The 13023-nt window shown below is 35.4% G+C and overlaps 2 protein-coding genes and 1 non-coding gene across 6 annotated transcripts in view; 1 reads left to right on the top strand and 2 right to left on the bottom strand.

Annotated features, from left to right (window-relative positions):
• Positions 1–6996, bottom strand: part of LOC106870379 (uncharacterized) — a 26159-nt gene extending 19163 nt beyond the window's left edge. For both annotated transcript variants that reach the window (XM_014916418.2, XM_052978565.1), the window contains exons 1-3: positions 6899–6996; positions 6125–6213; positions 4841–4932 (exon numbers count right to left, since the gene is read on the bottom strand). In XM_014916418.2, coding sequence (XP_014771904.2) covers positions 4841–4879 — 39 coding nt within the window. In that variant the 5' untranslated portion in view covers positions 4880–4932; positions 6125–6213; positions 6899–6996. The remainder of the gene's footprint in view (positions 1–4840; positions 4933–6124; positions 6214–6898) is intronic.
• Positions 5118–13023, top strand: part of LOC106870382 (deformed epidermal autoregulatory factor 1 homolog) — a 26532-nt gene continuing 18626 nt past the window's right edge. For 2 of the 3 annotated variants that reach the window (XM_014916422.2, XM_014916424.2), the window contains exon 1: positions 5119–5789. In XM_014916422.2, coding sequence (XP_014771908.1) covers positions 5354–5789 — 436 coding nt within the window. In that variant the 5' untranslated portion in view covers positions 5119–5353. Of the gene's footprint in view, positions 5790–13023 lie in introns of all 3 variants that reach the window. The other variant, XM_014916423.2, reaches the window with a different exon arrangement.
• On the bottom strand, positions 8518–8587 carry Trnaa-ugc (transfer RNA alanine (anticodon UGC)). The gene has a single exon. It is a non-coding gene; the product is annotated as a tRNA-Ala (tRNA).

Raw genomic sequence — 13023 nt, 5'->3', positions numbered from 1 at the left:
TTGAATTCCTCTGTTATTGCCTGGAGAACTATGATAAATAGGAGGGAGCTGAGGACTGAACCGTGGTGGACTCCTACCCGGAATTCTTCATAGTACTCGTTGCCAACCCTCACCTTACTGATAGCGCCCCTGTACATGGCTTGCACAGCTCTCACTAACCATTCATTTATCCCTAGTTTCCTCATTGACCACCAGATAAGGGAGCGGGGGACCCTGTCAAAGGCTTTCTCCATGTCAACGAAAGCCAGGTACAGAGGTTTATCTTTGGCTAGGTATTTCTCCTGCAGCTGTCTTACCAGAAATATAGCATCAGTGGTGCTTTTCCCTGGCACGAACCCAAACTGCATCTCATCTAAACTGACTCTCTCCCTAATTAGTTGGGCTATGACCCTCTCCGTGACCTTCATTACCTGACCCAACAACTGGAGACCTCTGTAATTATTTGTATCTAAAGCGTCACCAGTTACCTTTGCTGCTACACCAGTCATTGTGTATGACTCCATGTATCACCTGGTTAACTATATGAGTGACTAGGCTATAGCCGACACTGCCAGATATTTTGAGCATCTCTGCAGTGATCCCCGATGGGCCGGGGGCTTTCCCTGTCTTCATACTCTTAATTGCTTTATCTACCATGGCACTGTCAACTTGGATAGCTGGTCCCTCTGTTGGGTCGACATTTGGCAGACTCTCTTTCTCCCATTCATTCTCTTTGAGCAACCTTTCATCGTGGCATTAAAGGCTTCGAGTAATATGTCTAAATCTCTGTCCATTCGCAAGATCTTTAAGCTTCCAGACCCTTCTCCTCCCTCCAGACCCACTTTTCATTGTGCCCAAGCTGATGGTGTCAGCCCTCAAGTTTTGTACCTACCAGTGAAGCAGGGAGTTTCTGGTGGTGGATTTTCTGCATCAGAAAGGGAAGAGAGGTGGTGAAATCATTTGATAATGGTCAAGTTTTCATCTGACCATTATGAAATGATTGCACTAAATCTCACCGTATGGCCAGGTGTTTGCAACTGGCTACTCACCCACTATTGTGCACAGTTCTAACAAATGTAGGCCCTGTATATGCAATTAGGACTTTTCACTGACTTGACAATCATGCTGATGTGTTCTTAAATAGCTGGATACACTTCTTGTTATAAACCACTTCCCTGGATGCATTTTGTGTTACTGATAAGACTGAGACCCCTTTACACAATTGTGTCAGTTCTTACTTGGATTTGCAAAGTGCATGCCAAAATTTCAAGACTTTATTTTAGGAGAGGCAGTTATGTGTCCGAGATTATTGTAATTTTAGTATATCATTATTATACATCCAATAAGCTGACTTGGAGACAACTGTAACAGCTCTTTGAACACACCCTACTAAACACTGCTTGTCACAACTGACTAGTTTTCTGAATGCAATTGGAACAAGAAGACTATTTGGAAGCTCATTATACAATAAAGTTGTTAATCTGAGCAAAAATGTTGCTTATGAAATGCTCCAACTTGTATGAGCTGAGCATGTTTCTTAAATAACTGTGCTAATGTGAATCACTGGAGGTAGAGTGAGTGCTTCCATAGTGGCAGTTTTCAAAAGGAAAAAGGAGGTAGGTTACTATAGTGACAGATATCTCAAGCTAGACTAAGAGGTAAATGTCTGAATAGTAATGTTGTAAGGCAGGAAAACATGTAGAAGACGTTCACATCTAGCGAAAGTGTTGTTAATGATAAATAGAAAAGATTGAGAAAGAATACTGAGCAACAAGGATTTATATGTCAGCCATAAGGTTGAAATGCATGGAAAGATGTGGCACAGAAACTGCTGAACCAAACAACTCAAGCCAACACGGGAAAATAGACTAAAAATGGTAAAGTAATTAAAAATTATATTTTGTGTAGTATACTTTACCCAAATTATTCTTTAACTCCATGGTAAAGCAAATTTGAGGATATAAACCAGATTTTAAAAATACTTTTCCTGAAATAGTTTTTTTTTTATTAAACAAAGACAGGATCTCAAAGAGAATAGAGATTCTGATAATCCAAGTTCATGTTTCGCTGTTCCTATGATTACAGAGATTGCTCTTGTGTGCATATCCTACATCTTCAATATTTCTATTTTCAGTTGTATGCGAACAGACTTTTATTGAAATATCTGTTGTACAAGATACATTAATAATGCGATTTAGACCTAACTCGTCTTTTAATAGCAGACCAATTCATTCCTGCTGTTTCAGTTTAGTGTTAGATGAAAAACAATGCTTATGACTTCTACAAGTTAATCTAGACTGTAGAATAAGACTAGCTGAATGGTACCATCAACTGTAGTTAACAATTTTCGATCTTAATTCAGAGAGGGTATACATGGATACAAAGCTAATGGTGCAGGAAAGATGAACCGAGCGTAAGTATCAAAAGCCTAGCGACAACAAAGGGAGATAAATACAATAGTCAGATTTTATCAAGAAAGCTTAAGACGAAGCAAAAGAAATAGAACACGTCTTGTTTGTGTATGTTATATGAGTGAATCACTTTGAATGCAGAGGCGGAAGTGTTATTTTTAATAAGCTATTTTCCAATTTTGAATTTTGGCATATAAAACGTTAGGTTAGGAAACTGCTTACACATATGTATGCACTTACAACCAGTTAAACAGCGCAGTTTGTGCTGAGAACATAACAACTGTTTCATGGGATTTGGATCCAATGAGATCTCAAAAAGAATCGAAATTGCTTATGTTCACACTTTGTGCTTTAACGAAAAAAAATTTTCATAATGAGATTAAGTGTACGTAAAACTGAAAGCTTCCAAATATATTTAATTCCTCCAAATCGCAGTCATATTTTATGCTGTTCAATAACTTCAGTACTTGAGCAGGTCATTTCACTCACACACTGAACTATTGAACTCTCGAGAGCAAGTCAATGTCCAGGATCCATAACAATGCAAACAAACCAATAACTATGTGGGTATTCAACCTACAAGAAATAACAGCTAAATCTACAAATTACAATGTACTACCGTTTTTTTTTTAATGCGGGGGGGGGGTCCTGTCCGAGGAAAGATAAGACCCGAGGCCAAACAACGATATGTAAACATAATATTGTCCATTGAAATTCCTCCTATAACAGAGCATCTTTTGCGTCAAGTATTATGGCCTAAAATTTAGTGTTGAAACATGTCTATTTTATGACAATGAAGGTGTTAGTTATTTAAACTCGGATCAGCCCGCAGATCAAAAAGATATTCCAGCTTTAAGCATATCTTTTTTTTTCTTTCCCCAAACAAAATATTTCAGACAAATTGCAACTTTTTTCTTAAGACAGGGTGTAATACGAAGGTTTATCTGCTGGAATTATGTTGGCTTGTTTTTGTAACATGTAGTGCTTTTGAATAATAATATAAGTTCATTTAATGTTGGAAAGATAAACACGGATAGGTATTTGTCACTGATACACATACACTAATTAAAGAAAAATTAATACTAAATTGTTTCTTATGAAACAAAATTCTATGCTTTATTCTTTCTTGCATTCACAAGGGCTTTTTGCAGGTAGAAATAAATGTGTAGTATAACCTAGTCTCTTACTGAACCTCTAGAAAGCCTAAATGCAAGTATGTTTATCGAAGAGATTTATAGCCATGTGGAAACACCCGAGCCCATTCCAAGGAACCTAGTCTTTCAAATTACTCTTCCTCTTCAAAGTCGCGCGCTTGTGCATATATTTGAAAAGGCATGTGCGCGTTAAGTTTAAGTGCTTAATATATTTCATTTGAGAAAATGTAGACACGTACAAATATAAGTACGTAAATAGAATTCAAAACTAAATTCATATAGTATCATAAAATGCTAAAAGGTTTTTCTTCCTTTTTATTTTTTTCCAATAACTCCAAACTTGGAAATATTGAAGTATTCCTAGCTCAAAGTGATAGCTAAAACATTAGAATCAACAAAATAAAATTTTCTTAAATGTTAGTACACTGATAATTTGGTGGTACACAGCGAAAAACAAATATACATATCAGACGAAAAAAAAAATATTCATACAGTTTATCAATTTTGAATAGGAAACTGATTGAATAGTGATAACTAATAGTAATCCTCTCCAAAAATAAAATGAAACAAGAATATCTTTAGCCATTATAGAAACTTAAATGAGGCTCATTTAGATAGAGTTTAGAAATAATTCGTTCTGAAAGCTCAAAATACGGAATAGTTTCAGGAATTTTAGAAATAAATAGTCGAAATTAAAGACTTTGAAATATATTTATCATATTTAATGTAAAAATCTAACAAATATAGTTGGTGTTAAGTTAAAACGTAATGGATTGTCATCTTTGAATACAGATTATTGACGGTGAACCGACATACAGAGTATTGTTAAAATGATATAAAATATTAATATTTCGAATTAATATATACTATTACACGTCTCTAAGTGTTTAAAGCATAACATATTAATAAGTTGTATGTTTTATAGCTAAAGAAATGAACAATAAATCCTACGTAGGTCCGTGAAGAAAAGAAAAATAAGAAACATATAGTTAAAACCCAGTTTCTCAACTGAAACATGCATTTGTATATTCAGACTAAGGAAAATGATTAAGCTATCTTGTGAACTAGAATAATCGCTCACGCAGCAAAACAAAAATAATATCAATAGAGTTATGTTGCTATTTATGTTTAACACGCATTTCTAAAGGAAGCGCGCACTTGCTGCTCATTGAAATCTAAGATAATTAAATTTTGAAACACATACAATGTCAATATCTTTTATCCGTAATACATTTGTTCTTCATCAAATAGCATTATATTATAAGTATATTTTTTAAAATTATCCACTATACTCACAGAAAACTCGGATTCGTAGTCCAAAATTGAACCTTCCATGTCAAGTCATTTTTAGTTTCTTTTCCTTCCGTGACTAACTCTAAAAATATACTCTTGACGCAGAGATGTTTATTAGACAACGTACAGATATATGCTTTTGAATTTAAAAAGAAATATAAGTATATATTTTAATCGTATTTTTATTTGTTTTAATTAGAAATTCATTTTATGTTTAGAAATAAATTTCAAATATTTTCTGTTTTAAAATAATAGCATAGGTTCGAGAGTATCTATCTTACTAGCTACGAGGACTTCATTTTTCCGCCATCGTTCGTCCTTCAATGCGGCGAACAACGGAAATTTCCGAGCAAAGCTTATGGCAAAATAATTCAGGTTTCACTGTTTCCGAAAGACTCAGAAATTAATGTGCTTTTCATTTTTTCAGTTACCTTCATTGTTATTTATGCCTGAACCCAAATCAAAATTAGAGAATCCGACTGAAAAATTTGTCGACTGGAGAGTTTCTTTACTGTTATGTCTGAAGTCGATATTTCCGACTCGTTACCGAATGGTGACGATCCCGCCTTCACGGAGGAGGAGGACCCACAGCAGACTGCCTCCGACCATCCAGGTACGGACAGTGGTGCTGGTACTGTCACCCCATCCGTGGTCACTAACAACGGTACCATTCCAGCAGATCAAGTGTTTGTTGCAACATCTCAAGGTATACTCTCTGCAGAGCAGCTTCAGGAAGCAGGTATCAAGACCACACATATCGTGATTCATGATCAAACCTTAAGTGTTGCTGACGAGACTGAATTGAAACCTCCATTAAGTACCCAACCAACTCCTCTTGATAAAGATATTAAAGGGTTCAAGTATCAATGGGACGAATCAGTTCATTGCATGATTTTGCCTGTCAGATGTAAACACACTAATGGAGAACTCTACAAGAACAAATTTGGATCAGGTAGGAACTGCTCCAGTCATTTTCTCTTAACCTGTTACGGTTTATAGTTTTGTCCTTCATTTAAATGTTTATAATTGTTTTATATCCATTCAAAACTCAGCGCATTTTGTTTTGTTTTCTGTTAAACAATAATTGCTAATCAGATGATCTTCATTTGTTTTGCTTAGTAACTCTTCCCATTATATTGATTGTTTCTTTTCCTTTATTATTATTGATCAGTTGATCAATTCCTTTATTATAATTGATCGTATTTAATTCCAATCAAAAAATTTCCTAGTTTCCTCCTAAATTGTACAGGAATGAATGAAAGTTATAAAAACACTAAAATCGCTCACCCTTCTTGGTAACAGACTGTACTTTTAATTGTTTTATAAATCCACTCAAATGAATTATCACACTATTCAGCAATATTGTTTGTTATATGCTATAAGAATGAAAAGAAACGAGATAATTTATTCGAATATTGAAAAGTAAAAAAAAAGAAAAATACTATCTGAGGTTTATTAAGTCATTGTTGTTCTGTGGTAGAACATCTGAGTGAGAAATATAACTGCTACAAGTTGTTTTTCTTTCGAAAACAAATAATTTATCTCAGTTATTTCGGTTACAAATAGTAAAAGATGAAGATAAATATATTAACCGAATTGCTTGTAGTAGATTGTTTAATGCTAAAAATTCTTTGTGGTTTTTACATTTAGTATCTAGTTGATTGTTGATGGAATGGGAGATGTCAGTTTCTGTATACTTTCGTAATCTCGTTGCACAGCTTTGTAAGATCACAACTATTTAGCATTGTGATTTGCGAAAGGAGACTCGTGGTAAACGATACTTGATTGTTTGTAAACTTTACCAAACACGTAGCTGCTGGAGCATTTTTAAAACTATATTTCCATCCATACTTTCATAGCTGAAAGAAAAGATTTCTAAACAACCCTTTTCTGTTCATTGCATTAAATATACTCCGATCTGACAATTGTAGCAAACGTATTTAAACATTAAAGGACGTACATCAAAATAAATATATTTGTGTATCATTACGTAAACATAAAAATGGCGCTGTTCTCTCAGACTGGCAGTTTCTAAATAATGAATTAGCTATTATAAATTACCTGAAACTTCTTATGAGTCATTTGGTTATTGTTGTTTCGTTCCAAGTCGACCTTGATTCAGTAAATTTGTGATCAAAAACTCTCCAACTATGACCATCCTACCTTGTATATCTAGGACTACGTTTTTCTATATGCCTTTCCCTTTTTCTTTAAAATATTGAGATGTGACTTAGGGGTATATTTGGATCTATTTCTTGCTGGTCGAGCAACTGAAGCTTCTTCAGTAGCAGTACAACGATGTGTTTGTGTCGCATTTTTCATATATCACGCCGTCAATTCTGATGTTCTTCAATGATGTCATATCTTTGCATGTCTTCCTCATCAGGCGTGTTTTTCTCGTTAATTTTTCTACTTGTGGAGATGACATTCTATCTCTCGACCTACTAGAAACAGCTGCCAAAATCTCCCTCAAATCACACCCAACCATCTAGATATACTACCCTTGAAAAGTAAATACGGCGCGACCATGACTGCAATGATGTCTTTGGTAGATTATGGAAGATAGATAGATAGCTCTTCGGAGGAATGGACTGCACCATAACCTAAGGACCTCTGAGGTTGGCCAAGTTATTGCTGTTGATCAGTTTTAAACCATCAGTTTGTCGTATTATAGTATCTACTTCATTGTCTCCTCACTACATCTCGCTACAAAATTCCTCTAAACACTTTTAGACTTGCATAATAAAATTTACATGTTACCTCAGACGCTATGCAGAAATAATACGCTTTACATACTCACTTGTCGAAAACTGTCTACTAAGTAACGGAGGCGTTTTATATACGAAATCACTAAATATTTAAAATCAACAACCTCTTCTGAATGGTTCACTAGAGTATGTGAAATACAGCTAGAAACCTGTTCTGCTCTGGCCCCTTCTCCCTTATTTTCACCCCCCCCCCCCCCATTTTCTAATATAAAGCTACCCCATCAGGGTTCATAGTCTTGCAAACTGCATGGCAACCTCATTAGTGCTGATTGCATGAAAAAAAGCACCTGGTACGCATTGTATAGTGGTTGGTATTAGGAAGAGCATCCAACCATAAAAACTGTGCCAAAACAGACATGAGAGCACAGTGCAGTCCTTAGGCCATTAGATCTTGTCAAAACCATCCAGCCCATGCCAGCATCGAACATGGATGTTAAATGATGATGATGAGTTTCTCATATGCCCAACAAAATGCAGAGCTTATTCCATGTTCACCTATGCTTTATTCCCATACATTTACATGTTTCGTCTAGTTTCACTAGAAATGTGTGATTGGATATCTAAGCTCTGTCATTCTCAGTTACACTTCTGCTTCCTGGAAAAGGTCTGAATTGTACAACTGCAATTTCTAAATGATGAGACATTCGTGCATTGCTATATCGCAATAACCCACAGCTTCCAACTTAGCCACAGCTATATATCATACACAAAACAACACCAGCCATATATAAATATATGGAAATACTTGTTCATCATCATCATTATCATCATCGTTTAACGTCCACTTTCCATGCTAGCATGGGTTGGACAATTTGACTGAGGACTGGTGAACCAGACGGCTACACCAGGCTCCAATCTGATTTGGCAGAGTTTCTACAGCTGGATGCCCTTCTTAATGCCAAAAAGATATTCTGGAGATGCTAGGGATCGAACCCGGGGCCGTTCGCATGCAAAGCGAACGCTCTACCACTGAGCTACATCCAAAACTTTAATAGCTGCATTACTTAGCTCTTCTCTAACAACAGTAAAAAACAGAATATATTATATATCCTTCATTTTCAATGATTTTAAACTTAGTAGGGAGTAGTTTGAAGGAGATTTGACTGCTAATTCTGACAGATTTGAGTGCCCATACTGCACCTAATATGATTAATCACTTTTTGCTTGAGAAGTGTACAGTTTGTTTTTGAACCAGGCAGAGGCAAGCCACATCTAGATTTCACTTAATTGTTAAACCAACTGCCAACCAGTACATCTTGTATCTGTACAATCAGCACTGATTTGGACTATTCAACACATCTTCGTATAATATTCATTGTTGGAATATCATTCATACAGCTCATGGAAAACAATACCAGAACAACAAACTAACTAAATACTTAATGAGCACAACCAAAATAAGGAAAAATCTGGCACTTTCTACAAATAATACCAAGTCTTTCATGAATATTGATCGTCCTTCTGAAATTCTTACCAGTATCCTTCCATTGTTATTGTCAACTCCCATTCATATTTATTAATTAGTCAATATAATAGAGCATATATTTGTTTCTATTTTATTACATATATTTTGTTGTGTTTATAGCCACTATATGCAGCATTAGTTATTTTAAACAATTAAAGAGTGTCTAGTTAATATACTAGACTAAGGATTGTGGCTGAATGAGGTACCATATGAATCATTTCCATATGTTTAGTCAGTCTATGTGGAAGCCTATAAATAGCAGCAAAATCTCCTTTAAATCAAACCCTACTATATTGTTGTTGTTGTTGGCACTCTGTCGCTTACGACGTCGAGGGTTCCAGTTGATCCGATCAACGGAACAGCCTGCTTGTGAAATTAACGTGCAAGTGGCTGAGCACTCCACAGATACATGTACTCTTAACATAGTTCTCGAGGATATTCAGCGTGACACAGTGTGACAAGGCTGACCTTTTGAATTACAGGCACAACAGAAACAGGAAGTAAGAGTGAGAGAAAGTTGTGGCGGAAGAGTACAGCAGGGTTCGCCACCATCCCCTGCCGTAGCCTCATGGAGCTTTAGGTGTTTTCGCTCAATAAACACTCACAACACCCGGTCTGGGAATCGAAACCACGAGTCCACTGCCCTAACCACTGGGCCATTGCGCCTCCCCTACTATATTAATACAAGGACATTGAACCGGCACTCTGTCAGTTGTGATGATGAAGGTTACAGTTGATCTGCTCAGCAGAACAGCTTGCTCGTGAAATTAACATGCAAGTGACTGAGCACTCTACAGACACACATACCCTTAACTTAGCTTTCAGGGAGATTCAGCATGGCACAGAATGTGACAAGGCTGGTCCTTTGAATTACAGATGCTGCCAGGAATTGATCTTAAGACTTTAAGATCATGAGCTGAATACTTTAACCACTAAACCATGTGCCTTCACTAAGAAGGATATTAAATTATGTAATTCGATTTCCCTTTAAAAGTTTGAAGTTCTTTGCATATAATTGGAGACTCTTGCCAAAAATGTTATTGTATTTCAGAGAACTGGGATTGGTGCAGCAACACAATAGTTACTTAGCTGGCAAAGGTTATCTTCAGACAATCACATTACTCGAATGGGGTCTGTAACTGAAGGTACATGTCTCACATGTGTTAATTATATTAATACAAGAGCATTCATTACTTGTCATATGATTTGTAACTTTTGCTACCATGGGTAACATCACAAAATAATACATACATACATACATACATACAACAATTATTTTTGAAATCAAATTTCAGGGTGCTTGTACAAAATAATGAAGTTAATATTAATTTCCAAAATGAAAATATTTATTATCTTAAAATATAAATTGAAGAAATTTATATTTTTAACTTGATATCATTTACTCCCTCTCCTTCTCTTCTGTCTATATGATTCTTTCATTCTTATTGTCAAGTGTAGTATATGCTCTCATACTGCACCTCTTATGCTGATTCTCTCTGTATCTCATTTACTCTCTCACTTTCCCTCTCTCTATACATTGTAAAGCATGACTAGAAATCAATCAGCCAACCAACAATTCTATTGACTATTATTATATTGAAGTACTAGATCGCATATAATCTTACATATTAAAACTGAAAATGTCTGTCTGTGTGTGTGTGTGTGTGTATGTATCTATATGTCCTCATTTTGCACCAAAACAGCTCAACCGATTTTTCTTAAACTTCACATCCACATTGCTTATGTGTTTAGGGAGGTTTTAAGTATTAATTGATTTCGAAAAAATGTTTGGGTAAACGGTAGGAGGAATAACATTTGGGCGTGATTGAATGGCTGGCATAATTATTTTTAAGCGTCCAAGGGAAATAACCCATTCCCTCCTTTGTAAATTATTTGTAAAAATGAAATTGAGTATGCTTATTTCATAGTATTTGAACTATTTTAGTTATTTTCTCAATTTATCCAGTACAAGGCTTGAACAAGTAAATAGTATTCTCCTAAACAATAGATCCACTTATTTCAGTTAGTGACTTATTCACAAATATACCAACACTAGCGCTGCTGAGGGTAATATTCTCTGGGAACACACAAAAGCTTTTTCCACAGTTATTTACTTTGAATTGTTATTATCTCATATCTGATTAGCCTGTTATTACGTAATGTTTCACGATTTTAGTATTTCCTCCTAAGATCTATATACTCTAGGAACATATTAAAGCCCTTTTTGGGGCTACTTTATTTGAATTGTTACTATAGGGTAATTAATTTCATGTTATTACATAACTGACTCCACAATTTGGGTATTCATAACTTATTGGGAATTCCTAAAACAAGATCATTTGTAAGACAGTTCAGTATTCTCAATAGATACACAAAAACCGTTTTAAGGGCTACATACTTTGTATTGTTACTGGATTAGCGAAACAATTTTGAGAATGGAACCAAGGGATAAGCCCACCTTCCCAGGAATTACTGGGCAGGTCACCTGGTATATATATATATATCCACCTATATATATGGATATATAATTAATAATATCAGGGTAAGGAAAAATTTTAGAAATTTTTTACTACCAGTGGTCTCGTGTGTAGAAAAATTAGTCAATAGACTATATATTATTCATATAAATACAGTGTATTTAAATGTACACTGTATTTATATGAATAGTATATGGATATATATATAGAGAGAGATGTGTGTGTGTATATATCATCATCATCATCATCGTCGTTTAACGTCCGCTTTCCATGCTAGCAAGGGTTGAACGATTTGACTGAGGACTGGTGAAACTGGATGGCAACACCAGGCTCCAATCTAATTTGGCAGAGTTTCTACAGCTGGATGCCTTTCCTAACGCCAACCACTCAGAGAGTGTAGTGGGTGCTTTTACGTGTCACCCGCACGAAGGCCAGTCAGGCGGTACTGGCAACGGCCACGCTCGAAATGGTGTCTTTTATGTGCCACCCGCACAAGAGCCAGTCCAGGGGCACTGGCAACGATCATATATATATATATATATATATATATAATCCAAGAAAGTTAGGGGTTGTGAATCCAACCCACTAAGGGATAATATTTATCCAATATACTGCCGGAAGGATACCCAATTACTATTACACTAGTGTTTTTACCAAGTGCAATAAATGGGTGCGGGTAAGATGAAATTTTACCCTTAATTTATATAGCAATAAGAAAATGGAGGGGAATATGTGGTACTCATCAACTTGCACAGATTGTATTCTGTCAATTTACCTGATTATTTTTCAACTAAGAGGACAATAAAAACAATATACAAACACATGTGACATATGTCATATGTGTTTGTATATTGTTTTTTATTGTCCTCTTAGTTGAAAAATAAACAGGTAAATTAATATAATACAATGTCTGCAAGATGATGAGTACCACATATTCCCTTCCATTTTCTTATTGCTATATATATATATATATGCTTTTGGTGCAAATGGCTTTGTTGTATGGTGCTGTATTTTACATTCCTGTAAATAATAATAATGGTATTTTTATATAAGCTTAAAGTTTATGGTGTACACCGTGCAATGACTAAGGAAAATAGTCTAATAACAAGGCATATAAGCCCTCAACAGACAAAAGAAGGCTTTCCCATCCGTGTGTAAAGGTAACACACTTAGTCATGTTAACAAGGGGATGTGGGCTCATGTCCCACGTGGATGGATAAGCCTTCTTTTTTCTCTCGAGGGCTTATATGTCCCATCATTTGACTATTTTCCTTAGTCATTGCACGGTGAACAGCATAAGCTTATATAAAAATACCATTATTATTATTTACAGCATTGTAAAATATGGCACCGTATAACAAAGCCATTCGCACTGAAAGCATATATATATGCTTTTGTTATACGGTGCCATATTTTATGTCCCTGTACATGGCTTGCACAGCTCTCAATAAGCATATATATATATATATATATATA

This window comes from Octopus bimaculoides, chromosome 2 (genome assembly GCF_001194135.2).
Source record: "Octopus bimaculoides isolate UCB-OBI-ISO-001 chromosome 2, ASM119413v2, whole genome shotgun sequence".
NCBI classification, from domain to species: Eukaryota; Metazoa; Mollusca; class Cephalopoda; order Octopoda; family Octopodidae; genus Octopus; species Octopus bimaculoides.
Note: the sequence above shows the minus strand (reverse complement) of the source record. Positions and strands in the feature narration are given on the sequence as shown.